Source organism: Aspergillus costaricaensis, assembly GCF_003184835.1.
Source record: "Aspergillus costaricaensis CBS 115574 unplaced genomic scaffold BO79scaffold_23, whole genome shotgun sequence".
In the NCBI taxonomy this organism is placed as follows: domain Eukaryota; kingdom Fungi; phylum Ascomycota; class Eurotiomycetes; order Eurotiales; family Aspergillaceae; genus Aspergillus; species Aspergillus costaricensis.
The window spans coordinates 611891-638716 of NW_020291823.1; the positions used below are offsets into that span (position 1 = coordinate 611891).

Sequence of the window (26826 nt, forward strand, 5' to 3'; positions counted from 1 at the left end):
GGCGACAAGAACGGCAACGTGATGCCTCAGGCCACCGAGTATCTCCGAACCTCCGCAGATGGGAGTCAAAGCTACCTTCGTTGCCTCAATGCGCCTGCTCTCACTTTCCCAACGAACGCCAACTCACCACCACCACGCCCCTATATAATTCTCCTTCTACCCACCTACTGCTGAGCACCTTTTGCGCCTTGCGCCTGCGGGCGAGAAGCTCTAACCACCAGCGTGACCACCATTTCTCCAGACCATTATTCCTCATAACCTCACCAACTTCCTCCCCTCCTCCCATACAGAAATATTCAGTCCGACCACAATGAGCAACTCAGTTCCCGATCTCGATGCCGTCGGCATCAAAGCAGACCCCGAACTCGCCGACCAATTCCGTCGCGAAGTTGCCACCCTCCTCGGCCGCAATAATCTCAACTTCCCCGGCGCGCAACCCGTCAGTTTCTCGACACGGCATCTGACCGAGCTCCAACGAGAAGATTACTACGTGTGCGAGAAGACGGACGGAATTCGATGTTTGATGTACTTTGCGCGGGGCGAACCTGATTCCGACACTCCTGAAATCCACTACTTGATTGATCGCAAAAACGACTACCGCTACGTCCCGGGCTTGCACTTCCCTTTACCGGACGATGACACGTTTCAGCGCTTCCATGTCGATACGCTGGTCGACGGCGAGCTGGTCAATGATACCTACGAGGATGGCACGCAGCAGCTCAAGTACCTTGTGTTTGACTGCTTGGTGCTCGATGGACAGAGTTTGATGCATCGGACGCTGGATAAACGGCTCGCGTACTTCAAGGAAAAGGTGCTCAAGCCGTATAATGCGCTGTATGATCGATTTCCCGAGGAGAAGCAGCATCGGATCTTTGCCGTGGAGGATAAATCGACGCAGTTTAGTTACGGCATTGAGATGATGTTTCGGGATATTATCCCCAAGGTGAAGAAGATTCATGGCAATGATGGCTTGATTTTTACTTGTCGGAGTACCCCCTATCGCATCGGTACGGATGAACATATCCTTAAATGGAAGCCGCCCAGTGAGAATACTATCGATTTTCGAATGCGCTTGGAGTTTCCCCTGCTGGAACCGGATTCGGATGATGAGGCGGAGGGTGTTACGGAACCGTATTACGATTATGATGCCTTGCCTATCTTTCATCTGTTTGTTATGCTCAATTCGAATGAGTACCGCCCCTTCGGAGAGATGTATGTCTCGCCGGAGGAGTGGGAGAACATGAAGGCGCTGCAGCAGCCGTTGGATGATGCGATTGTGGAGTGCGCTCAGGATGAGCAGGGTCGCTGGCGGTTTCATCGCATTCGGGATGATAAGGCGGATGCGAATCATATCTCGACGGTGGAGAAGGTGCTAGAGAGTATCCAGGACCGGGTGACGGAGGAGGATCTGATTCGGGTGGCTCCTGCGATCAAGACGGCATGGAAGAAGCGACAGGCGCAGATGTCGGAGCGGGGAAGACCTGGTAGTACGGCGCAGGTTAATGGGAGTAATGGGGTGAAGCGGAAGTTTGAGGAGTAGTTTGAGTCCCTTGAGAAGTCATGCTACTAAGGGGTGATGCTTTGACTGATTCGGTTTGCGAGGCGTTTGGCGTTGGTTGGTGATGGGGATGTCTTCTCATCTCATCTGCTGGGGGGGTGATGATTGTAACTGTGTATAGATAATGCGAGATGGGCAAGAGAGGATTATGGCTAAAACGGGCTGGGCGGGTTTTGTATAATGCAATGCAATCTTTACTTTAGACGATTTGCTTGACTACGAAAAGTACGATGTGTAGAGCTATCTCCAAAGGGATATCAAAATAGCCCAAGCTGCAACTAATACCCTCCACCCACTAGCATCATAGTAGAATTCTGCACTACCAGACGAAAGAGATCTTAAACTCTACCACATAAGTACTAGTATACTACTTACAGAGTACTACTTAAGGGGTACTATCTGAAGAATTCCACCAAGTCACTACACCAAGCCACTGCAACCTGGCGCAGCTGACTGACATCCACATATTTCCACCTAAGTACTACACAGTATGTATGGAATATACTAGTAAGAACTATACATAGCTGCTGCCCCATTTCCCCCAAAGAACCATGCAGGCTACTCCAGTTACCCCATACTTCACTACGTATCCCGCCAACAAACAAAAACGCACAGAGCCTCGCAAGCCCGGATTGGAATGTGGAGAAAAAAACATACAGTACATGTAGCCGATCATGCAACTCCCATGAACTAGATCGTACTTAATTATTTTTAGTGTGGGCATAAGTAGGGGTGGGAAATGGTTCATCCATCCATCCATTCATTTATTCGTTCGTTCGTTCGTTCGTCATTCGGAGTTACTTGACCAGTGGGTTGGGTCGAGCTTATTCGTGAATACTAGTAAGTATGTAGCATGATGCTTCAAGATTCGGAGTATCTGTATGTATGTATCTCGTATAATTTTACTTGCTTTCTTTCTTGGGGATTGTTTTGTGTTACACGAAGAGAGTTCGGGTACGTGGGAGGGATAAGGACGGATGGGGTAAATTGTGGAGAGTTGCCATATCTGTACGTAAGTAAGTAACTATAGTTGGGTTGAATAGTTACTATGTATGTATTCAGTAGGAGGTAAGTTATTTGGTGATTACGTTGCAATGGCTGGCTGGCTGACTGACTAGCTGGCTGGTTGGAAATGAATCCAGGGGGAGGTGTGGGTGAAGCTGCTGTGGGAGTAGTAGTAAAACAAAGCAGGGGCTGGCTGCTTGCTGGCTAGCAAGTACGTACGTAGCAGGGCTTTTACTGAAATGAGTTGGACGGGGTTTGTGGAGTGTGTGTTTGTGTGTTCTTTTTTGCCACGGAGTGAAACGGCAATGATGGCAGCAATCCTGTGGGATGAATGAATGGATCGAAGGATTGGTGGGTTAATCTAAAGAGGTAAAAAGTAGTACTACTAGTAGTTCTTCGTACTTTCTGTCAGGACTTGTTTAGTGCTGTTAGTAGGTGTTTTTCTAGAAGGTGAGGTGTCCAGGGAATGGGGCGAATGGAGAGGAGAGATCACATCATGGATCATGAAGGATTGCGTGGTCTGATCCATTCATTTACTCCATACTACTACTGTACAGTAATCGCCACTGTAGCGGTACTAACTGGATTATGGGATATTCTGCACGATGAAGTATTCCCGGGCTTCTAGTTCTATTTAGTATTTAGTATTACTCGCTGCCTTTCCCGGAACTCAGGCTGAATTGCCCCGAAGTCGATCACTAGAAAAAAAAAGGTATGGGGAAATAACGGAGTAGATAGTAGTATCTAGTGAAATTTGGAGAAACGAGTAACTAGAAACATTTTTTCAAAAACCACTGGGAAGTAACTCCAGCCATTGAACTACTAGTCAGTTCCTTTTTGACCCTTGTTTTCTCCACATCTGCACACGTAACAGTAAACTAGTCTAGTCTGCATCTCTGCTTTTTTTCCCCCCAAAATCCACCCCCAACTCCCCTTCCCCATCCTTTTTTGTCTTGTCTTGTCTTGTCTTGTCTTGTTCTGTTCTGTTCTGTTCTTTCTCCGGGCTGATCTCTTTTCCCCAGCCAAAGTCAAATCCCCCATTCATTTCAATCCCCGGGACAGTTTCCGTCTTTCCGTCCTTCCGTCCAAGCATGCCCCATGCCCACTCAGTCCTACCATACCATCCGCCCGCCTTGCCCAGACGTAGCAAAAACAACTGGGGTAGTACTTAGTAGTTATGTGGTGGGTTCTGGCCTGGACCCGACTTTCTGGGTCCATCTGCCGCCGCCTGGCTCCGGGGGTTGTTGTTCAAGGGTGAGGCGGTTGTTCCTTTTTTTTTTTTTTCTTTTCTTTTTGGTTTCGGTTTCGCCTCGCAACGGGAAGGGATGGATGGATGTATCCTTCCATCCAATCCTTAGGTTCCTTTCTCGTTCTCCTTTATTCGGTAGTACGTAGCAAGCCATTTATTGCTTAGTAGGGTTGTAGGTTAGGTGTACCTGAGTCGTGGTGGTAGTACTAGAAGGAAAAAGGTATTTTAGGCGGGTATTTCTTCTTGCTCTGTCTGCTTTTCTCTTCCCATTCTTCTTCTCTTCAAACGTTCTTCGTCCTCTCTTGGAGTACTACTCGGGTCCTGGTACTTGATGGTTATTTGGTTCCCATACATCTTCACTCTGTTCCATACATACAAGTGAGGCACTTTACCATCCACCACCATCCACCACTATAGTCAGCAACCAACAACCAAACTATAGCCTATACAGACAATAGTAAAGAAAAGAGAAGAGGTAAGCCAATTATTCCCTCTTTCTTTTTTTATTATTTTTGCCCTTGCACAACACACCATCATCACCACTCAATCAAACACGGACATAATCCTCGGCTAAGAGGAGGATTGAGATTGAGGACCCTCATGAGAGAATAAACTGGATCCATTCATCCACCCACCCATCCATCCAGTCATCTACTACTTGTTTTGATTTTACCTCGGCGGTTTTCGGAGCAAAGTATGATATCTTTACTCCGGAGGATCTATATCGGCATACATCCCATCCATTCATCACATATGATATTTTCTTTTCTTTTCTTCTTTGCTTCTTCCCACTCGGTTATATATATATATGTTCTACATATGCACATGCAGGACACAGATCATTGACATGATTCTTCTATAGGAACTTAGCATACTACCATCACTACTTATAAACTCTGTTCCTGATCACCATATACTACCACCTTCATTCTATACAACCAACAACTACACAACTCTTCATCTCTCTACATCAAACTAAGAAAGTGGAAACAACCAAAATGTCTCCCTCCCGCTGTCCAACACCACCTTCCACATCCACCTCAACATCAACATCAACAACTACTTCTAGGAGACCTCACCTCTCCCTCCCCCTCTCCCAAGATACCATCTCCCGCGCCATCCTCTCCGCCACAACACACATCCCCAAGGCGATCTCCATCGATACTAGTACCACTCCTACACCTCCCACTTCTCCATCATATCACACAGAAGGGAAACTACCCTTGGAATGGGAATTCCCTCTGCCGCCGCCGCCGCCTCCGTCGCCTGTGGAGATGAGGAGGTTTTGGGCTTGAAGTTTTCTCTTTCCTCTCTATTCATCTGAGATAGGGATGAAGATAGGTTAAGGAGCTTCCTGGATACGTTGGGGTTGGTTTTCTTCTATTACTTTCATTGACATTTGATTTGATATTCATGGAATGGGGTTTAGCGTTGGTTGATTTGTTGGTATGGGTTTGGATAATTGCATCGTCTCATGGATGGATGGATGGTCGGTCGGATGGATGGGAATTTGGGGTGTTTGGTGATAGTGTGATTGATTACTTTTTTTTTTGGTTTGTTTTATTTCAAGTGTTCGGGTTTGATTTAGCTGTCTGTTTGTTACTATTTGAAGGTACTGGGAATAGATGTGTATACTATTATCATTACTATTACTCGTTCTATTGAGAGAGAGGGAGAGTCTTCACGGTAGTAGTTCGGTATCTCGCTCATCATGATCACATTCATCCTTCATAGTACAGTGTATATAGTACAGTATAGTATACCCACATACTGTATCAAATCGACGCTATCACATGCAGGGATTTCTCATAGTAGAATAAAATCAAGATTCACCTTCAAATCAAGGATGTACCTTGCAGCTCCCGGCCATAGGTAAAAAAGAATCCGCTGACGCCATCACGCCGCAAACCGGTTCGTACGACGCGCATCAACTGCCATATTCAGTTCGGTGGAAACTTTGCCGCGGATGATGATGATCCTGACTTAATGCACCCATCAGTGTTGGGGCGAGCAAGCAAGCTTCTTCCCGGCCCGAGTTTAAGGTCTTGTTCTGCAGTGGGACGAACGCATGTGTCGTTGAGCCTGACCTCGGTCGATCTCGGTCGGAGCATCGGATGTTCCAAGCTAAGGCACGTGACGTGTCTGCTTCAGTTACATGACTTTTGTGAACTATCCTATCCGATCCGAAGGTCTGGTCGGGTCGGGTCTGGATCATCGTAGATCAATCACGTTCAGAAGTTCTATGATTGATCTGTTTTTTTAGTCAGTGTTCAGTGGTTTCGTATCGCGGAAGTATATTTCCACTGATAGGAAACTTTCCCTCTCATGTAGCTAAGCTTAGCTTAACCCACTTAAGAGGAACCAGCCAAACAAGCCTATGGGATTAAGATTGAGATACGAAGTAGAGGGTTCTTATTGTCCCAGCTCATCCTCATTCTCATCCATCTCTTCTTCTTCATCTTGTCCGCCCAACCGCGAATAAAGTCCCTCCAGCTCCGCCATGGCGTTCGCATCCCCGGATAACGCCAGCTCGTTTAACCGTTGAATCTGTGCCAGCTGTTCATCGGTACGAGCCCAACCACGTAGCCGATCCTCCAGATTCGTCATACGTTTGGTGCTGAATGTTGTCCGCACGGCGTCGGTCTCGCCTTTGCTGCGTTTAAGGCTGGCAAGGCGGTCTAAGAATCGTGCTTGATTGGTTTGCGGGGCGTTTTTGCGGATGACACCACCGCCCTGAGTGGTGGTGCTGTCGCTGGGTTGTTCTGCGGCGGCGGCAGAATCCGCGGCGTAGACGTTGGAGGATGAGCTGGATATGAGATTCGCTTTGCGACCGAGGATTTTCACGCTGTTGGCTGCGAGGAGGTCGTAGTTTGGGGTGTGGCGGAGCGGGATAACCGGACTACTACTACTAGTGAAGGAGGAGGGGTCTGCATCGTGCGGTGGTGAGGAGGATGAGTCCTCAGGACGCGCGATGAGTAGCTCAGTGCCGATTTGGTCGGCCCAGGTGCCGCTGAAGATTTGGTTCTGGTAGGAGATGATGGGGTTGGGGGTGTGAAGGCCTAGGATTTGAACACGGTCGGCGATGGAGGGGTTGTTGGGGTCCGCTTCGGTGCTGGAGAGAGCAGCGTCGGGTTGGTCATCGTGATGATTTTGATTCTGATTCTGGGAAGGTGTGGATGGACTGGAGGTGGGGAGGGAAGAGGGATCTTGTGGTTGTCGGCGACGAGGGGGGCGGATGGGACCGTGGAGGGAGGTGAGGTCGAGAGTCAGATAGACAGTCTAGTGATGGTGAGATGGGGACTTGTCAGCATCACAACCAAGGCAGCATGGGTAGCTAGACTGCCAAGGTGAGGACGAACTTCTGTTTCGGTGGGATGATATTCGTATTCATATTCGGAATCATCATCGTCTTCGGGGTGGACCAGACTGGAATCGGCCAGCATGGCTGGATCCAGCATTAAGGGAGTGGGGAGGGCCATGGATGCAGCTGGCGACAACCGTGAGCAAGCAGCTCAAGTGATATGATGATGGTAGAATTATCAAGTTGGGAGGAATGATTGGATTGATTGGCAGGGCGGCAACTAATTCGCGGCGGCGCCCGACGATCCAGACTTGGCGGTGAATCACTCCACTGCAAGCTGTTGCAGCCAGTCATCATCCTTGTTTCTTCTCATAACTTCTCGTGATTGATTGATTATTGTTAGTAGCTAGCTAGCTACTTACTTAGTAGTAGTATGATAGAATGCTGCAGAAGAGGCAGAAGCAGTAGAAGACCCTGCTGACTATCGGGTTTGTCATCTCATCAGGCATCCATGAGAGGCTGAGGGCTGACGGACTGAACCCTTAGACTTTACGACCCTGAGGATCCATCAATGCCCGTAATCCAATTCATCCCAGTTCCAGTCCCTTCTTTCTTTCTCTCTTCTCCATCAGCTCCAGTTTTCACCTTCCAGCTCCAGTTTGACTGACGGGGTTATTTCTCCTCTTGTCTTAGCCAGAGTGCTCTGCTGCATCCACCGCAGCTGTGAGTTCCTGCTGGATGATCGACCGGATGACTTCATCCCCTCCTTCTTGCATCATCATCACCAATTCTCCTTGTCATTCCAATCCGGTTGCAGTTGTGAACTCGGTCATTCCATCTAGATAGTACACAGTACACACAAGGCACAGTAAAAAAAAATACTAATTCAGTTTTTCATCATTACTCAATATTCCGACCTGAATTGATCCATTCATGATCAGTGAGTCCACCTGATTCATTCATTCAGTCAATGGCCCCTCTTTTCTTCCGTGTGTTCCGTACTTCTTTCCCCTCTCACTCTCATGCCCACTCACTCTCTCACCGTATCGCTCTTCTCCCCTTCTTCCTCTCTTTTTTTTTTACTATGACGATCCGGCAACCGGCGGAAGCCAAATCCAAGCTGCATCCGTCGTCTTCCCATTCGAACTCGTGCCTCATCATCCATTATCTAATCCGCTTCCGTGCGAGCCGATCTATTGCTGCTGCTCCCAGCAAATTCCTGTGCTGGACTCGGCCACTCCAATGCCCGAATTTCCCTGTTCTTCCCTTTCCCCCCTCTCCCCCCCTTCAGCCCTAAGCATCCACTATCACCTCCCGCGGCCTTGTTGTTTGTCTGCCCTACCAATCGTCCCATCATGACCAATTACTCATGGCCCTTATGGCCAATCACTACCCAATTCTGTCCCCTTCTGTACCGTCATTTTGACCTTCCGAGACCCGTTCCTGCTGTTCTCGACCCTTCCCGGCTGACTGACAATGTCATCGCGCCTGTCCGCTGCTGCTTCTTATAGTGTCTCCTCCGCTTCCTTTACTTCCGGGCTCAAATGCCCGGCTCGGTCGCTTTTCTCCCTCCCTGCTGCTGCTGTTGCTGCTGTCGCTGCTTCTCCTGTCGCAGTCGCTCTGTCATCCCTCCCCCCTCGGCTCGGATGCCTCTCGTCCTCTTGCAATTTCCCCCGAGGATTCCTCCGTGACCGATCTGGCCGACAGCCTGGTCGCTGCAGCTCCTCCCACCTCAGCTGTCCCGATTGGGAATCTGGTCACACTACCCCCGTCCACCACTTCTACTCCCGGTGATCAGTCCGGGTTAGTGGTGCCCCCCTCGTCGCGTTCCAGTTCCTCCGATCTTGAAGCTTCCCCCGGCATCGTGCAGCAGATGATTCGCTCCACCAGGGTTGCCATTGTCACCCTCGCCTCATTGATTGCCTATGTCTTGATCAACAGCGCCGCGCGCGCCGTAAATCCGTCGGCTTTCATCTGGTATGCTGAGGATCATGACGAGCAGAGCTGGATTGCCTCCTCGCCGTCCTGGCTGGATCGCAAGGCCTGTCGGTGGCTCGGCATGTGCGGGACCGCCCACTTCCGCCTAGTGCGGGCCCGCTACGGCCAGCGCGAGCCCACTTTGGGACCCTGGTCGCCCGATGACGAGGCCCACTACGCCGCCTGGCGCGATGCGCAATTCAACGACTCCCAGCAGCCCGCATGGGATGAAGCCGAACGCTCGCGTCGGCAGATTCCCGAGTATGTCTTCCAATATGCGCCGTTGGTTTACCTGTCCTCGCATGAACAGTTTTGGCCGGGCGACATTGCCGAACATCTTTACCACGTCACCCCGATGCTGAACTACACCCCCATTCATTCGGATGAGGAGCATCCTACCTTGCAGGACCTCGATCAGCTGAACGAGTGGCAGGAAGGTGAGTTCGTGTACTTGACTAGCAACGACAATGTAGAGGATCGCCCGCCATGGATTGAAGGCGAGAAGAATATTCCCGACGATCCCGATGACGATCTCGAGCTGTCTTGGCCTGACTGGGACGGCCGGATAGACGGGCCTATTCCTGGGGACACGCCAGAGGAACGCTCCCAGTGGTATGACACAGGCCGTCTTTCATCATCGAAGGGAGAGGATGACAGTTGGTCTCCGGAAGATCTGGGGTATCTCCGCCCGGAAGATCTCGCTGACGAGGATGTCCGAACCGAGTTGCGCAAACGGTTCGGCGGCGAGCCTATTCACGTCGAAAAGACTGGCGGGCGCAGTAACGCGCCGGCAATTCTGCTGGTAATGGACAAAGGCCACGGCGTCGTAGATGCGTTCTGGTTTTATTTCTACAGCTTCAATCTGGGCAACGTAGTGCTGAACGTGCGGTTCGGGAACCACGTGGGTGACTGGGAGCACTGTCTGGTGCGATTTCACGACGGCAAGCCCAAGGCGCTTTTCTTCAGCGCGCACTCGGCGGGAGAAGCCTACAGTTACGAAGCCGTCGAAAAGGTCGGCCAGCGGGTAAGTAGAGATATAAATTGCTCCCCTCCCGCACGTCCAGGGGATTCCCGACGCTAACCATGGATCCCTGTCAGCCCGTGATCTACTCCGCCATGGGCACCCATGCCATGTATGCCACCCCAGGCATCCATGCCTACATCCTACCCTGGGGCTTGTTGCACGACCAAACCGACCGCGGGCCCCTGTGGGACCCTCTTCTGAATGCCCACGCCTACACGTACGATTATGATAGTGATAACCTTCGTGCATCCACTGCCACGCCAAGTGCTCCTATCGAGTGGTTCTACTTCAACGGCCATTGGGGCGACAAGTTCTATCCGCTAGGCGACCAGCGACAGTATCGATTTGCGGGTCAGTATCATTATGTCAACGGCCCAGTGGGACCGCGGTTCAAGCACCTCAACCGCCACAAGGTCTGTCAGCAGCGGGACGAGGAAGTCTGCGTCATCAAGAACTATATTGGAGAAGAAAAGCGGGCTAAACGCTGGGCGGGTACTCGACCTGAACATGAGAAAGAACATGACTAGACGGGATCTCCCCTGGCCGTTTGGCAGACCCCAGCTGTGGCACAATCATGAGGTATTGTTCCCATGTCAGGTTGCTGGCATTCTTGCACTCCCTGCTGGTTGGGACCTATTCCTATTATATCCCTACCTTTTTCCAGATTTCCCCTCGTATTGATTACCTATTCTTTGCGCGCATTTGTTTATTCCGGTGTTATCTCATGTGGATATACCCTGGCGTTTTCCTTTATTCTTACATCTCCTTGGTCGACTGCATAGACCACTGGCGCATGTTGGGGCTAGTTTCCCCCTCAAACCCACGATGGACGAGTTACACGACCCTACCTTATATCCTTACGCTACTATACATATCATGACAGTTTTGGACACGGACCAGGAGCCGTATGATGGCGTTCTGGTAGTTTGCATTTAATTTGGATGATTTACGGTCAGATACGAGGAGTTTAGCGATACGAATAGATGATTGGTTATAACCTCCGCTCTACATGGTTTAGTACTTCCACAATGAACAAGTATCTCTACTCTTTAATGACTATCTATATACACTCTATCTCTAGTCTATATGCGCGTTGACTCTAGAAAGTAACCTTCTCTCCTGGAGACAATCCCCCTCAAAACATGAATGTCCAACTATTGAGGCACCCTCTCCGAAACCTCCCTCCAAAAATCACACCTAGCCCCTCTTCCTCCCTCCCAAGCAGACGAATTGACCAGCCGGAAATGATTCACAATCCCATCTCCCTCCCGAATCCAGTACGACAAATTCGACGTCACCACATCATGAACCAAATATCCCCCGGTGGTATTCAAATCCATCATAACCGGGAACTCGGGCGAATAACTCGGCCAATCAAGCATCCTCGTCCCATTCTTACCATAACCCTTCTTACGACCACCACCCACAACAGGAACCGACGCATTCGCCTTCCCAGCCGTGGCATCTTCCATCGAAATCACTGGACTATCAGCCACGATAAATTGGCCCCACATCTTCTGGAAGGCGGTTCTGAATCCCTTATCGGGCCAGGTAGCGTCCGCGCTGAAGTACGCGGAGAGATCGGCGCCGTGGTACGCGGGTGTTACGGAGAATTGATATTTCCAGGCTTGACGAGGGGGTTGGGGATCGGAGCAGGAAAGGGTGTCGTCTTCTTGGCTGAAGGCGTCGGCGAGCCATTGCGCGGGACAGGCAAAGGTGGTTTCGGCGAAGATGTTGAAGACAGTTTGTTGCAGGCCCGTTGCCATTTCGGATTGGTTGATGGCTGTTGGGCCGCTGGTGCCGAGGGTGTCGTAGCGGGGGCTGTTGTCGGTGGGTTGGCTGTTGGAGGTTTGGTAGACTTCGTTGAGGAGGGCGATGTCGGAGGAGGTGAAGAGGGGGAAGGTGGTTGAGATGTGGGAGTTGAAGGCTGGGCGGGTGACGACGTTGGGGTTGCTTAGGGGGACGCCGTCGTTGGCGTTGTTCTGTGGTTAATTGTTAGTGAGTGTTGGGGGACTGAGGAGGATGGAGGGTGCATACGCCGATGAGAATGCGTTTGCCGCTCACTTTGCCTTGAGCGAGCTGCACAGAGGGCCGTTCTTGGATCAGCTCGCCGTCGATGACTGGGAGGAAGGCCCAGGTGCCGAATAGTCCGGACGTGGAGACAGTGGCGCTGGCATTCTGCAGGAGGGTGCTGGGAGCTGCTACTAGGCAGTCAAAGGTCGTTGCGTAGTTCTCGATTGCTGTGGAGTTCGATCCGCAGCCGGCCAGTTCAGCAAAGTCGTTATAGTACTGCTCAGGCACCTTGTCGTGGTAGTTGAAGATTGGGGGTGAGTAGGCGCTTGCGGCAATGATCTATGCGAAGACTGTCAGTCAATTTCGAGGTGGGAAATGGGAGAGACGGACGTTGTTGAAGAGGTTGAACTCCTGGCCTCCGTATGCCAGCGCATGTAGCATGACTGCGCCGGCGCCTGAGGACTCTCCGCCGATGGTCACACGCTTAGGATCACCACCGAATTTGGCAATGTTCTCCTGTACCCATTCGATGGCAAAGCGTTGGTCCAGAAGACCGGCATTTGTCACGCCATGTTCCTTGACTTCCTCGGAGGAGAGGAATCCAAAGGCTCCCAGACGATACTGGATTTCCACGGTGATGAACCCGTTGTTGTTGGTATTCATCATCGGGCTGGGGTCATAGGTCGCACCAAAGAGTCCATAGCCACCACCGTCTGTCCATAGATCGTTACAGTTAGCTTGAATGCTGGGTGCTACATAGTTATTTGTAGACTTACGGATCCATAACAGAACGGGCAGGTCCGTTGCGTTCGGGGGAGCATAGACATTCAGGTACAGACAGTCTTCATCGCCAGGTCCCGAGTTGAAGCCATAGATGTACGGTGTCTTTGCTGCCCCAGATTGAGGACACACTGGGGGCTGGTCCACGGCTAGTGTGATCTGGCTGTTGTTCTGCAATGGAGGTGCAGGCGCCTGCCAACGCCGTTTACCCACCGGAGGAGCTGCATACCGGATACTGGATGATAGATCAGGCCATGTCCACAATATAGACTATCTTTCTGTTGGCCAATGGGGGCGTGTTTCAGACATACCTCTTCCACACATTCAAGTCATAAGTGGAACTATAAGAACCCTGATAGGTCGCGTATCCCAGATCAACAATAGGGTGCTGGCTGGCGGAGGAGAGCACCGCGCTGGCCGCGAGCAGCAAGCAGTAGCCGGGCTTCATCTTCACCAGAGACCGTCAGATGAAGGAGTCGTTTCACCGAATCGGGTTCCCTGCAGAACAACAGTTAAATTTTGAAAAAAGAGGCAGGGATGGGCAGTCCTACTAACGGCAATTAAGCGGCAGGGCGTCCGAGCCCATATCCAGCTCAGGGGCAAGCTTTTTAGCGCATGTTGCAGAGCAGCGAGGTACTGGGTCAGCACTTAATACTAGTTGGGATAGCATGGAGCGGTGGGATGCCGGCGAGCAGCAGAGCGGATTCCTGGTGGATCGCAATCAATTTGGGCGGCCGCCATTCGATCACGGGGTAGGCACGTGTGGGCGGTCCAATGCTTCGTTCTGCACCGGCCATCGATCTTAGTCTCCAACTAACTCGCCGGTTCTTCCTACTGGGCACCGTCTGCTAGCTAGCTGGCTAGTTAGTTCTCTCACTGCCTGAAGGATGAGTCGCTCAATCTCCGATACTTAGCGTGGGGCCAAAACCGCAATTAGAGCGCCTCGTCTATCCTTCGTGCTCCCTTGGCTGCAGCCATCTCGCACAAACTGGGCTGACTGCCGACGGAATGGCCTGGTCAGGCTGTCAGCATGAAGAATTGAAGACACAAGAGGGCGAGGGGTCTGCCAGACCCACCGTAAGCAGGCCAGCACCTCCTACAAAACACAATGGGGAGCACCTGCAGAATTCTGCTGCTGATGCGGCTGCTGCTGCTGCTGCTGCTGCAATACAGTCCAACGGTTAGATGCTGTAGCCATCCAAGATGAGCTCTGCAGGAGCGAACTATTCAGCGGCATACCTGGCTCAGTCGCGTGTGACCGAGGTGGCTGTGGCATACTCGGTCCCGATCCCCGTTGAGATCCTGACTACAGTATGGCGACTCTGGATCAAACTGCGGCCATCCTCGGAGCATGGCTTGACCTTTGACGACTACGTGATGATCTGGGCTACGGTGAGCGATCTAGCAGTTAATTGTGTTTAAGGGCACATCCTGACTCGAATGTCTCCATATAGATCATTGGTGTTGGCGTCTGCGTCAGTGGATTGGTTTACGGTGCGCTTAACCGGCCCGTCCCGTTGACATCTCTGGATCGTATAACTAACCACTATCCACCTCGACAGGTCCTCCCTATGGTTTTGGACGACATGTCGCCGCCTTGCCAGACAAGGAAGTCGAAACATTCATGAAGGTACGAAGGAGTTAACCAAGTCAACTCGACACCCACCTTCATATGGCTGACGGATTCGAACCCGATGGTAGGGCGACTACATCTTCAGTCACTTCTACGATGTTGCCATCGCCAGCACCAAGCTCTCCGTGCTGGCACTATATTATCGCATTTTCATCACACCGAGATTCCGCCTCGTCGTTATCCTAACCGTGGTATGGGTGATCTTGTGGCTCATGACCATGGAAATTGTCCTAGGGCTGGAGTGCCGGCCGATCGCAAAGTTCTGGAACTCAAGCGTTGAAGGGACATGCTTCAACCTCGTTGCCTTCAGCTACTTCACCAACATTGCGAACCTCGTCACCGACATCTGGATCTTCCTCCTCCCCCTACCCGTCATCCTACGCCTCCAGATCACAAAGAACAAGAAGATCGGCCTCAGCCTGCTTTTCTCCGTCGGCTTAGCGTACGTACTCAGCCACTACCTTATAATACCTAGCACCCCAAAGTAGCTAACATACATCCAGAACCTGCGCCATCAGCGCAGCCCGACTAACCGTCGTCGTCACCCAAGGTTCCTCTGATTACACCTGTAAGCCAAACCACCCCCTCCCTTTGACCAACCTACTGACTTCAACACAGGGGCCGGCGTCCCCCTGGGCATCCTCTCCGCCTGGGAACCCCTCGGCGGCATTCTCTGCGCCAACCTCCCCGTAATCTACAAGTCACTGGCTGCCGTATTCCGCAGCATAAAGGGCACACTCCTTACCCACGGCTCACGCAGCGCCCACGCCTCCTCCACCCAGCGCCAAACAAAGTCCAGCGCCCATCACCATCACAATACCTGGCTGCAGCTTAATAATGGCAGCGGGGCCGGGAATAGCTACCGCTCTGAGATCTTGGCTTTGAAAAGCATGGACGATGACGATGATGATACGGAGATGCAGCCCGTGCCGGGGATGAATACGATTATGGTTGAGAGGCAATTTGAGCAGGAAGTGGTTGATCGGCATCATGACCCATCTCATAGTGGGAGAGAGGGCGATGAAGAGCCCTTGAGGGGGAAACGGTGATGTAGTTATTCTATATAAATGTATGTTCTGGTATCAGTATAGCATAACTTCTTCATGTTCAATATTGTAGCCTATGTGCATCTTAGAGAAGTCATGCTGGTTAGATCTCAGAATTGCTTAAAGGTATAGACACTCACCCTAGTAGTAGCCCTCCTCTAACCACAAAAGGGGAGATGATAGCACGATTGAAGCTAGGGCTAAATCTTAAACTACCACTCAGTACGAATTCAAAAGAAATTGATAGATATAAGTACTACTCAGCGAAATTACAACAAAGAGGCAGCTAGTACGATAAACATACACAAGATCGAGAGATTAGGAAATAGATCAGGCACCGCAGCAGCTAGCTAGTACCTAGAGAAAGAAAAAAAAAAAAACCAAGCAGGAATTGCCAAAACGGAAAAATGAAGGAAAGAAATACGGGGCAGAGGCAGAAGTAAACGCTGAAGCAGAGCTAGGTATACTGGTATAATAATGGAAGAATACTGCAAACGGATGATGAAAAGGAACGATGAGAAGAGGTAGAAAGATGTGACTCGACCCCGGGGTCGGGAGCCAGTGTTAGAAATGAAATTGATATCGAATGAACATCAGAAAAGAATAAGGAAATGGGAATCCCAGGAAAGGAACGAACAGACCGATCTGGTCGAAAACTCCCCAACCGCCACATGAATAACGCCAGGAACAGAAAGTTAAAAAAAGAAAATAGACACATCCCAATACATAGAAACAAAAGCCGGCCGAATAACGAGACGCCAAAAGGGAATCACAATAATCAAGGGCCAAAGCATGTCGATGGACCAAGCCAAACCGATCATCGCCAGCAGACTCCCATCCCTACCAAACTCCACATCCCAGGAAACACTGCCAATTGATCGAATCCGATCGTCTCAAACCTAATTTCTCCGGTTGCCCGATCTAGGTGGTCTAAAATGGTGAAAAAAAATGAAACTTATCCGCTGCTGCCTTCTAGCCCTCACACTCGCGTGGATCTCTTGCGTAGCCCAAACTCGGCTTCTTGCAGTTCCCGGATCAAGCGGAGGCTTTCAGCATCCGGCTCCTCGTCCGCAACCCGCTTAGAGTTCTTGCCCGGCTGCCCAGGAGATGTTGACGTCGCAGCATGCCGGTCACCTTTCTTCTCGTCTGTCGCCCAGAAACTCTTCTTCGCATGCGAGGATGAGGAGGGGCGTGATGCCGACTTTTTGGGTCCCGAAGAAGGACCTGGGGTGGATTTTCGCACACCACCGCTTGACCCACCAAACGAAGAACGACGAGCTGTGGGAGTATGGGTCGTCCCCTTGGTCGGCTTGGAAACATGTGTCTCGGGCATGTAGCGGTCGACCTGGCGCGGCTGGCGCGAGGAGTGCCGGGAACTTGAGGTTGGTGTGTGCAGGACTACCACATGATCCCCTTCCCCATCTGCTTGCTCCTGAGGAACGTCGGTCTCGTCGGCCAGTGAGGTCGGTGGTGATACAAGGGTGGCAGTAGGCTTAGAAACGGGCGCAGAATTTATTTCCTTAGCATCGACCGTGTCAGTCTGGAACGTAGGCGGTGATGCATAGGAGGTTGGCCCCAATGGTGCTTCCTTTTCCCCAACAGTCATACCGGACTGCCGATTTGCGTCTTTATCAACCAGCGGCGCATCCGAGAACGGGGCATGGAGATCCAGGGCTGCATGATCATGATCGGGCATGTGAGTATCTTGTATCCCCAGCGCACCAACTTCACGGCTGTTGCTGAGATGTGCCGGTCTCGACGTAGGCGACGTGCTCTCCTGCTTCATCCGTTTGTTAATCATTGGCCCAGTTCCTTCTTCATTGATACGGGGCCGTTTGGCAGAAGCAGTAGCGCGCGGCTTTGCTCGTTCTTGCGCCTTGACAGGGTCAATACGGCCGTACTCATCGTGGATACACCGACGCTGTTTTCAGTTAGTATTAAAACCGAGTAAGATAGAATTTCAGGAACAACACGAACCTTGCTCTTCCGGCAATCGTCACAGGCCTTGCTGCGGCCCTTCTTTCCGGTGTTGGCGCCTTCAGGACTGGCATCGTTGAGTCCGAGTCCATTGACCGGTGCACGCGGCGTACCCAGAATGGCCGAGTTGAACTTGGCAGCGACTTCAAACCGGTCCGGATTCCTGCCACTTCCATTGTCTTGAAAGCCTGCTTCCGATGCAATAGCGGCAAGTGAATTCAACGCAGACGCTGCGTCGTGTGCCAACGAATGGTTGCTGGGACCAAAAGCGGTCACTGCCGTTTGCTTGCTGGAAATACCGTCGTTATGTTCATCCTTGTGGTGACATCGGATCCTTCGTTTGCGACAGGCATCGCAGGCAACGCGCTTAGGGCCCAGTCCGGAGCCACGGGGTGCAGCGCGCGATTTAGGAGCAGGCTCTTCTTTGATACCACTGCTTGACGGGCCGTCTGGCATAGCAGCTCCGGCATTCAGCGGACCACTAGGGCCACTACTATTGCTCAGTTCAGTTGCTGGATCATGAGCCGGCTCGGGAAGCCGCTGTACAGCCTGTCGTTCGGCGTACGTGCGCTGGCTCTCAGCATTACGCTCTGAGCGACGGCTGGGCCTTCCGGCAGGCTTCTTCTCCGCGAGACTGAGCTTCGCATTGCTTTCAGCCACGCCAGGGCGGGTCCAATGCGGTGCCCTCTCATTGCCACGCTTCCAGGCGACCCAGATGCCAAACTTCCTCACGGCATCGATTGGCTCCCCGGACATCTTGGGTATCGAGCGTTTGACCGCATTTCTAGTATCCATCGTCACGCCCTCCGTCAGATAGGCGCCAGCAATGAGGGCAGTGTGATAAAGGTATTTTGCAAGATCTGGTAGCCCTTCCAGTTCCGCCTGAGAATAGAAGCGCGAGTTGTGATAAGGTGACCCGGCAGGCGCATTATTCGTCCGTTCGCCGAATTCGTAGTAAATTGGATACGCGCGGTGAAAGCGGTAATTTTCGTCCTGCGCGAAGGCGTCAAGAACGCTTTGCGGTAGCGGGTCGTCTTCGAGATATCGCAAAGCGGTATACCATTGGATCTTCTGGAAGAACGGGTACCTGAACTTCCTTGGCACCTTGGTATCCTTCTCAATCTGCGCGATCTTGATCTGCATCCCGTAATTCAGCCTCGTAAGGAAATTTCCGCCGACGACAAGACTGTTCTCAGGAGTCCAGACGGCATGGATCCAGCCCGAGGGGATCAGCATCGTATCGCCTTCAGACAGATCCACGCGATAGCATTCCTTAGTCTGGTCCCCAAGAAAGGTGGAATCCTGCGCAGGAGAATTGCACCATTCCTCATACTTCTTCAGGTGTTTGTCCTTCGGCGGGATGAAGAAGAAGGTTTTCTTGCCTTTCAGAATATGGTAGTATACTGAGGACCCTCCAAAGTCGATGTGGAAATCGGTATAGCAGTCGGCAACAGACATCAAGACGTAGAATTGAACTTTCGGGCAGTCACCAACAGCCTTCTGTTCTTCAGGCCAGACAGAGTCCTGAAGGTCAAGATCCCGGACAACCTTTGGCCGACGAATAAGCTTGCCCAATGGGCTCTGTGAGACTTCCAAACTGATGACATTTCGGACAACCTTGTCGCCGGTACTCTCGTAGTATTCCGCCCATTTCTGCATTGTCCACCTCTTGTCTTCGTTCTGTTGCGATTTGACATCAATGACCTCCACTCTTTCTTCCGGTCCGTAAAGCTCCGCAACTCTTCGAACGGTGAGGCCTTCAGGTATCACCATGTCCAACTGGTCCTGGCCGCAATCTATCACTTGCTCATAGCCTTCCTCTTGCTCAGCAATGTGATCCAGCAATTCGTCAAACATCTCTTGCGTAGGCGCTTCTTGTACTAGAGCGTCAAACTCGGAATCACTGATAGAAACGGACTCGCGAGTGTTCCACTCCGCAGGGATGACAATCGGTTCCGTCATGCCATTGCCTCGCTCGAAATATTCGGCAGTGACCAGCTCAGGACGCATTCGTGGGAAGTTTTCGGGGAGGAATTGGATTTTGCCCTGTCGGATGGGTTCAATGTAGTGGTGTTCGAGAGAGTCCGTTGCGGCCTTGACAAGCCCTTGGTTGAGGCCGGCATAATCAATAGCTGTGCGAGCCCGAGACGATTTGCGCACGAAAGTAGTCTGTCCATATATAGGACGGCATTCTCGACAGATAAATTTGTCCACCGTTCGGAGTTCGCGGTCACTCTTGAACCCAGCACAAACAATATGAAACCACCGTTTACAACCATCGCAGCTGATCCATGTCACGTCGCCTTGCTCGCCAGTGTCCATCGGAATCCGCACAAGGTTGCAAGCCGCGCAGCTAGCCTGGTTAGACTCCTCCGCTTCATCGTCAATCTTGGAGGAATGGTCTATCGGCATTTGCGCGACGTGTGTGGTGTGCATTGAATGTTGTGCCTGTGTCTCGCTCGGTCTACCATTTATGGTGAACTTCGTGGGGGAATAGTCGTTTTCAGCGTCCCCTTCCTCCTGCCAGAGAATTGGTGGAAGAGTAGAGGAGCTTGTATTGGGTCGCACGCCATGAATAACCGGGCGTGATATGGCAGCTGAACCGTCGGACTGTGACCTCAGCCGAGACGGCATGTTGTTGGGCCCGGGTGCACTGTATGCATATTTTTCGTCGTTGAACCTCCAGCTCGCGCCGCCCGAATCCGCCGTGACATGATGCTTTTGTTCGTCCCCATAATGATAAAACGACTCGTCGATGCTGACACGTTTTGCGGAATGCGAGGGAGGATGAAAGTTTGTGGGCCGGGCCAGATTCAGCAAAAGCTCTGCATCCGTCTTCATGCTATCAAACAACGAAGCAGAATTTGCATCCGACACGGCCACTGTCCGGTGCTGGGTGTAAGGAGAGGGATCCTTTTCCGACCTCGGACGCTTATTTGGGCGTTCTGTGGATTCGATGGGCTCGGAGGGGAATAGCGACATGGCGGGTGTGGAGTTTTGAGAAGGAGGTCGGTAGGAGAGAGGTGCGAAGGTCGGGCTCGTCGCTAAGGCGATGGTTGCAAGAGCGTCGATGGTAGAGCCGGAGCGGCCATGGCTAGAGCGATGAGAAGCTGTCTCATCAGCATGATGATGATGTGTAGGATTGTGAGGTAGGAAGTGGTCGCGATCGGAGGCAGCAACCCGGGAGACGTTGCGGTCGACCCATGATGCACGGAGGTCGGAGGTCGAGCAAGGCGAGATAGGCTCGACGGCGCGTCGCGGCGGCGAGGGAGTGCGATACCGCGGCGGTCGGCTCCCAAGGTGATTCAAAAAGGATGTAGCAGTGATCATCGTGTGATCTGAGGATGAAATCGGAGGGAAAGGAGAGAAAGAAAAGGGCCCGGAGGAGGAAACAGGCGTGCTTGCGGCAGACGGGTGCAAAGCGGGGATGTTCGACCACACGGGCTAAAGAGAGGCCACCGCAGGCAAAAAGAGAGTCATTCCTGGCAGACTGAAGAGCGCACAGTGAACAATGAGATGAAAGGTGAATCAGAAGGGAAACCGAGGAGATGGTGGGGTGGTGGAAGGAGAGGGTGACGGAGGAGAGTCGCACGGCGGAGAGGTTGAGGGGGGGAAGTTGAGAGAGACTCTCTGCCGACTGGGAGTTTCAATCGAGAGAGCGGCGGGAAGAGAGAGCCCCGAGTATGCACCGCGGCGGGTGCGGGCGAAAAAAGAAACGTCTGAGACGGGTCAATCAAGGTGCAGGAGAATATGATGAAGAATACAGGAGAACAAGCGATTGAAGAATGCGCCAGAAAAAACAGATTAAGAGGATGGGCTTTGCACCGGAACAGAGCAGGAGGAGGCGCGAGGCTTTGCTTGGACGGCCGGTCGAAGGAAGGCAAAGCGGGCGCGCCGCCAGTCTGCCTCAGGCCGGCACTCCCTATCCTATCCTATCGTTTGCGGCGAGCAACCCGGAGAGCAGCACTACTAGATACTACTTGCAGTTCGAAGTATACCAAGAGGGTTTTCCACCTTCATAGCTCAACTTTTCAGATAAGGTACTAGGAGCTAAGTAATCCTATATCTCCAAATTATTCTCTTCAACTCTGACAGTTCCATCTACACCCCGACGTCGTCCGTCGGCCTCAATGCCTCGGACTTGTTGTCGTCTTGTCTCGAACCAACAAAGTGAGGCTCCTCCCAGCCACTAGTCCCAATCAGGAAAGGCAGGCTCCCTTCCGAACCTCGTGCTTGTCGCGGATATTGCTTCCCTCTCTCCTCCTCCTCTTCCTCTCTCTTCCCTCGCTATACACCTTTCATTCCAGGCCCTCTGGGTATCTGATTCATCTTCAACCTCTCCCGACCCCATTTTTAGGACCTATACTGTCCCACCCGAGAATGAGCCGGAAGCTCGCCCCCGAAGCCAATCGGTAAGTTCTGCTCGCCGAATCTTGCCCCTCTTCGGTCGCCCGCCATCATTCAATGCCGGGCATTTGTTCTGCATGCTGTTGGATGGCAAACATGCGTGCCGAACGAGTATCATATCTGACGTATCGATGCTGACTGGTTTCAGGATTCTCTTTGTAAAGAACCTCAAGTACGTCGATGATTTCCCACGATTTACTCCTCGATTCGCAACCCAATCGTCGCATACCTATCGACCGACAGCCATCAGGCGAAAGGCGCCCCATCTTGTTCTAGAAAGCGAGAGCTAATCTGATTGTCTCCTTACAGCTACAACGTCACAGCTGAGCAACTCTTTGACCTCTTCGGCAAATTTGGTCCCATCCGGTAAATCTGCGCATGACTCACGTTCAGCCCATTTCTTGGTCATTCAAGTCTAATTGTTTCTGTCCTTCTAGCCAAATACGTCAGGGAATTGCCAACAACTCGAAGGGCACGGCCTTTGTGGTTTACGAAGACGTTCATGACGCCAAACAGGCATGCGATAAGCTCAATGGATTCAACTTCCAGAACAGATACCTCGTCGGTATGTTATCCCGTGCCAGGGGAGGATGAAGCAGAGAAATTATGAGGACAATTCGATTGGCTGACATTTGTTTTCTGTCCTAGTTCTATATCACCAGCCCGAGAAAATGCTTAGGTCGAAAGAGGACTTGGCGGAAAGGCAAGAGAATTTGGAGCGTCTCAAACAGCAACATGGGATAGAATGACGTGATGATTGCTTTTGTTCGCTTTCTCTGCATGCCCTTTGCCGGCATCTGGCTGCGTATTATCCTGGGTTGGTCGTGGGGTTTCTGGCGTTTTTCTCTCCTATGGGTTTGATGGCTCTTATTCATTCATGGGTATGAAAGGGTTGCCGGCGGGTTGAATGACACCCTGGCTTTTTGTTCAGGAGAATGATACAGAATGGGTTATTTCAAACCGGGGTCGGTGCTAGCTGCACCGGCTCTAAGGTTACCAATATAATCATTTCGATCGCCGGCCACCTTTTGGCTGTTGCGGCACCCCCCTCTGAGATTACTGCTTACTACAGGTGTTTTGACTTGTCTTGCTTCAAATTTTGGATGTTTAGAGTGACCCCGATCAAGGGGGGAACTGACCCAGCGCACTTGCAGAGACCACGTCAGTCGTAGAAGTGGGCAGGTATCTGACGATCGTCCAACGGCCGTCAATTTGCATGGGGGTGGATCAAGCGGTTGAAGATCGTGCATCGACTAGTGAAGTATCTACAGAAACCCCCTGGAGTGCCGACGTAAGGCTAGCCAACTAGTGCGGTATTTTATGTCTCTGCTGAGCTTCGCTTTAATGGTATCCACTCCCGGCCTCGTTAGCCGCGAGATCCAAGCGCCAATTATATTGTCACAAAAGCGCAGGTGCAGCATTGGGGTAACATGCTTGGAACGTCTGCACCTGACGATTCAAGCACCCGATGATCCTGGACATTTGGCTTGCAGGCGCCAAGGGGCACCGATGCCAGACAATGCCAGACACAGTAGGCAGAGAGACCCCTGGGATCTGTAGATAAGGAACAACACGCCCTCTATCACTAGATGCGTAGAGCAAAGTAGCGATCGGAAGCAGGTTAATTCTACGAAAGCATGAACTTCTATTTACCTACTGGATACTGCACCGACCAGTATCTGGGGTATACTGATCCACCGGGGGTCGATCTTCGATGACAGCTGGAGCACAGGCGCTGGAGTAAGGAGGCGATCAGCCTGGATCCGGCAGTCATTATTTATGCCTGATCCATGAGGCCTCAAAGACTTTAAATGCCTTGGTAATGAGGCACAAACAAGTGGCCAATCCTAGAGCCGATAGGCATGACTCAGCCCCACCCACCGCGGTTCTAAAGAATTTCTTTTCGCTGCAGTCCAGATGCGCTTCTGCTTCTACAACCACCACTACCTTTCCTCCCCAGCATTTAGATCTGCAACACGGCAGTGATCCTTTGCGTGAGCCTCTTTCGACCGCTACACACGTCAAATCCACATTCTTAACAATGTCTGAGACTTCTGCCGGTATGCACATCCCAGGTCTCGTTCTTCTCAAGGCTATATACTGATAATTTTCTATAGCCTGGCCCCTCGCCGATGAGGCCCTCACCCAGAACCTTCTGGACCTTGTCCAGCAGGCTGGTCACTACCGCCAGCTGAAGAAGGGTGCTAACGAGGGTATGTGCTTCCTCAAGGATACTCACTGTCTGCCTGCCTGCTAACTGTCTTCTGCAGCCACCAAGACTCTTAACCGTGGTACCTCCGAGCTCGTTATCCTCGCTGCCGACACCTCTCCCCTCGCTATCCTCCTCCACATCCCCCTCCTCGCTGAGGACAAGAACACCCCCTATGTCTTTGTGCCCAGCAAGCTTGCTCTCGGCCGTGCTACCGGTGTTTCCCGCCCCGTGATTGCTGCCAGCATCACCACCAACGAGGCCAGTGACCTCCAGGGCCAGATCAAGACCATCAAGGACAAGGTCGAGAGACTGATGATCTAAGCGTTGGTCCTGATGTGGGAATCCCTCGGAGGATTATGCCTCCGTGGGTTCTTGAGGATTCTGTTGTGACTTCGGGGGTTGACCGGCCATGACAAACGAAGTTTTCGCCCCACGGTGCGAGAATAAGTCTCGTTAAAGGCTTGGATTGCTGCCGGATGATCAATTGGATATTGTGGGCGTTGTGCGCCTGCGGTTAGTACAGATAAAAGTCAATGACAAAAAATGTGCCAAACTTGTGTAGTAAATTTGGTTGATCTAATACTGAGTAGTCGAAGACGCGATATTAGTATACTAGTAATCATCACGCAAACCAAAAATAGTTCATAACACCAGAATCAGGGTATTTCTCGGGGGGCGCAATAATTTGCAGGACCGCCGGGTAGGAGCTTGGCGGGCGCTAGTAAGGCCCAGCTGCGGGGGCGGTGTCTTCAGAGTCTTAAGAGTTCTCGTGCTGGTCCTGACCTCATAACTTAAGGCTGGATGGTTCTCCGCCCCATTCTCATCCTCCCATGAAACCCACTTAATTCCTAGCTTCTACCCTGAGACCCTGGCTGGTTCCGGTTCCTTGCTGGTTAAGGAGGACCTGCCTTCTTCGTCTATATTCACCGTCGCGCTCCTAATTCTGGTTGAAATCCTCCCATCATCTACAAATTCTGCCCCGGCCATATGCCCGTGACACGGACATCTCTCGCAAGATAGGCACGCCGCCGTCTTGCATCTCCGCAGGTCACTGGACTCCCCTCAATTATTACCGCCACCAGTCGCTTGGCCGTGAAAATCCCTCGGACTTTGTCGAGATATCTTCTCGCTATAGCCTCTTCTCCTTGATTTTGCTTTCCATCTGTATTTCGGACGCAGCATCGCCGCCATGACCTTCCCATCGCTCACCGGGCTAGTCATAACAACGGCTATCGCAGCCCTTAGTAGCGGTGTCGGTGCCTCGGCGGTTGGCAGTCTGACCCTAGCCTCCACCACCTCCATAACGCCGTCACCATCACCATCACCTACTATGCAAACTGTACCTTTTCATCTAGCTGGTCCAGATCCGACCGATGGAGACGACACCGGGGAATGCAGGCTCCTAGGGCCTTTTTCGCTTCTCGTTCAAGCTGCGCTCGGGGCATTGGCGCTGCTATCACTTGTCTACAAGCGCTGGAGGGAGAGACCTCAGCGACCAGTGAAGGTGTGGGCATTTGACGTCTCGAAGCAAGTCTTTGGGTCTGCGATGCTGCACCTCGCGAATCTGCTTATGTCCATGTTTTCGGCGGGCCAGCTGGAAATCCGGAGTAAATACAAACCAAACCCATGCTCCTTCTACATATTGAATTTGGGAATCGATGTAAGGTTATCCCTATGCTCCGTTATACGGGTTGCATGCTGACATGCTTCGTTTCAAGACCACGCTAGGTATCCCGATCCTCATCTTCATCCTTCACCTCCTCAACCGCTTAGCCTCGTATACTCCCCTCGCAAGTCCTCCGGAGTCCATCGAGTCTGGGAATTATGGAAGTCCACCGCGCGCCTCATGGTGGTTCAAGCAATCAATAATTTACTTTATGGGACTGCTGGGGATGAAGATTTGCGTCTTCTTTCTCATCCAGCTGCTGCCGTTCATAGTCAAGGTGGGAGATTGGGCTCTCCGATGGACGGAAGGCAACACGGCAGTGCAGATCATCTTCGTGATGCTGCTTTTCCCTGTCATCATGAACGCAATACAGTATTACATCATCGACACCTTCATCAAGAAGCCGATTATGCTGGATACTTTCGAGGAGGCGGAGCATGACACCCACGAGCATCGCCATGCGCTCCTGGCGGGCATGGACGAAGACGCGTCCTTCGAGTCGGACGATGACTCCGTTGGGAAAGATGATGGTTCGGAACCTGTAAAAGAGGATCTAGTCCGGTTCGAGTCCGCCGAATACAACCCAGCTCAAGTCGAACACAGCTCTGCCGCGTCCGCCAGATCGGGTAGCAGCCACGGCGAGTATGGCGAGTTGTCGTCATCCACCAAGCTTAAGTCCCAGAATAAGGACTGATATGATCTCCACTCACGTGTGTTATGTGGCGTTTGGTGATATTCTCGGTGATTATTCAATGGCAGTTGTGATTGGTTGCATTTATGGTCCTATTAGGATGGCGTGTACATGATTTTACTTCAGCTGTTTTTATGTCTTTTGTTTCGTCTACTGCACGTTATAACTCTTCCACGCATACGTATAGTTTAAAATATGGATAATTTCAAGATCGCATTTAGAATTGATTTCAGTAGCAATCTACTTAAATAAGTATGCCTTAAGTACCAGGCACAATTGTACCGCAG

General features: G+C 51.6%; 10 protein-coding genes across 10 annotated transcripts; 7 read left to right on the forward strand and 3 right to left on the reverse strand.

Annotated features, from left to right (window-relative positions):
- The first annotated feature begins 119 nt into the window (after positions 1–119).
- BO79DRAFT_210085 (mRNA guanylyltransferase) lies at positions 120–1729 on the forward strand. The gene has a single exon (XM_025682728.1). The coding sequence runs from the start codon at positions 311–313 to the stop codon at positions 1538–1540; it is 1230 nt and encodes a 409-aa protein (XP_025537877.1). The 5' UTR covers positions 120–310; the 3' UTR covers positions 1541–1729.
- Positions 1730–4605: 2876 nt separating this feature from the next.
- BO79DRAFT_210087 (uncharacterized protein) lies at positions 4606–5510 on the forward strand. The gene has a single exon (XM_025682729.1). The coding sequence runs from the start codon at positions 4811–4813 to the stop codon at positions 5105–5107; it is 297 nt and encodes a 98-aa protein (XP_025537878.1). The 5' UTR covers positions 4606–4810; the 3' UTR covers positions 5108–5510.
- A 714-nt stretch (positions 5511–6224) lies between these two features.
- Positions 6225–7291, reverse strand: BO79DRAFT_256982 (TFIIIC subunit 6 family protein; the record flags this gene model as incomplete). Its single annotated transcript, XM_025686234.1, has 2 exons — positions 6225–7091; positions 7172–7291. The coding sequence occupies 2 exons, from the start codon at positions 7289–7291 to the stop codon at positions 6225–6227; spliced, it is 987 nt and encodes a 328-aa protein (XP_025537879.1).
- A 772-nt stretch (positions 7292–8063) lies between these two features.
- On the forward strand, positions 8064–10641 carry BO79DRAFT_288851 (uncharacterized protein; the record flags this gene model as incomplete). The annotated part of the gene is made up of 3 exons (XM_025688731.1): positions 8064–8603; positions 8729–10114; positions 10189–10641. The coding sequence occupies exons 1-3, from the start codon at positions 8469–8471 to the stop codon at positions 10639–10641; spliced, it is 1974 nt and encodes a 657-aa protein (XP_025537880.1). The 5' UTR covers positions 8064–8468.
- Positions 10642–11268: 627 nt separating this feature from the next.
- On the reverse strand, positions 11269–13355 carry BO79DRAFT_270104 (putative carboxylesterase; the record flags this gene model as incomplete). The annotated part of the gene is made up of 6 exons (XM_025687267.1): positions 11269–11508; positions 11542–12096; positions 12152–12466; positions 12518–12840; positions 12904–13142; positions 13219–13355. 6 exons carry the CDS (start codon positions 13353–13355, stop codon positions 11269–11271), a joined length of 1809 nt encoding a protein of 602 aa, XP_025537881.1.
- Positions 13356–14110: 755 nt separating this feature from the next.
- Positions 14111–15580, forward strand: BO79DRAFT_176656 (putative integral membrane protein PTH11-like; the record flags this gene model as incomplete). Its single annotated transcript, XM_025679867.1, has 6 exons — positions 14111–14299; positions 14362–14401; positions 14470–14537; positions 14609–14982; positions 15044–15108; positions 15159–15580. Coding segments are annotated over 6 exons (1158 nt in total), but the record flags the coding sequence as incomplete, so codon positions are not given.
- Positions 15581–16514: 934 nt separating this feature from the next.
- jhd1 ([Histone H3]-lysine-36 demethylase) lies at positions 16515–21373 on the reverse strand. Its single transcript, XM_025689104.1, has 2 exons — positions 17564–21373; positions 16515–17507 (listed from the first exon to the last, which is right to left on the reverse strand). The coding sequence occupies exons 1-2, from the start codon at positions 20891–20893 to the stop codon at positions 16566–16568; spliced, it is 4272 nt and encodes a 1423-aa protein (XP_025537883.1). The 5' UTR covers positions 20894–21373; the 3' UTR covers positions 16515–16565.
- A 472-nt stretch (positions 21374–21845) lies between these two features.
- On the forward strand, positions 21846–23016 carry BO79DRAFT_210090 (putative pre-mRNA branch site protein p14). Its single transcript, XM_025682730.1, has 5 exons — positions 21846–21975; positions 22119–22142; positions 22280–22336; positions 22408–22535; positions 22619–23016. Exons 1-5 carry the CDS (start codon positions 21944–21946, stop codon positions 22717–22719), a joined length of 342 nt encoding a protein of 113 aa, XP_025537884.1. The 5' UTR covers positions 21846–21943; the 3' UTR covers positions 22720–23016.
- Positions 23017–23908: 892 nt separating this feature from the next.
- Positions 23909–24738, forward strand: BO79DRAFT_198401 (ribonucleoprotein-associated protein). The gene is made up of 3 exons (XM_025681337.1): positions 23909–24030; positions 24088–24183; positions 24241–24738. The coding sequence occupies exons 1-3, from the start codon at positions 24012–24014 to the stop codon at positions 24501–24503; spliced, it is 378 nt and encodes a 125-aa protein (XP_025537885.1). The 5' UTR covers positions 23909–24011; the 3' UTR covers positions 24504–24738.
- Positions 24739–25022: 284 nt separating this feature from the next.
- On the forward strand, positions 25023–26749 carry BO79DRAFT_246635 (STIMATE family protein). The gene is made up of 2 exons (XM_025685586.1): positions 25023–25842; positions 25901–26749. Exons 1-2 carry the CDS (start codon positions 25372–25374, stop codon positions 26540–26542), a joined length of 1113 nt encoding a protein of 370 aa, XP_025537886.1. The 5' UTR covers positions 25023–25371; the 3' UTR covers positions 26543–26749.
- The last annotated feature ends 77 nt before the right edge of the window (positions 26750–26826 follow it).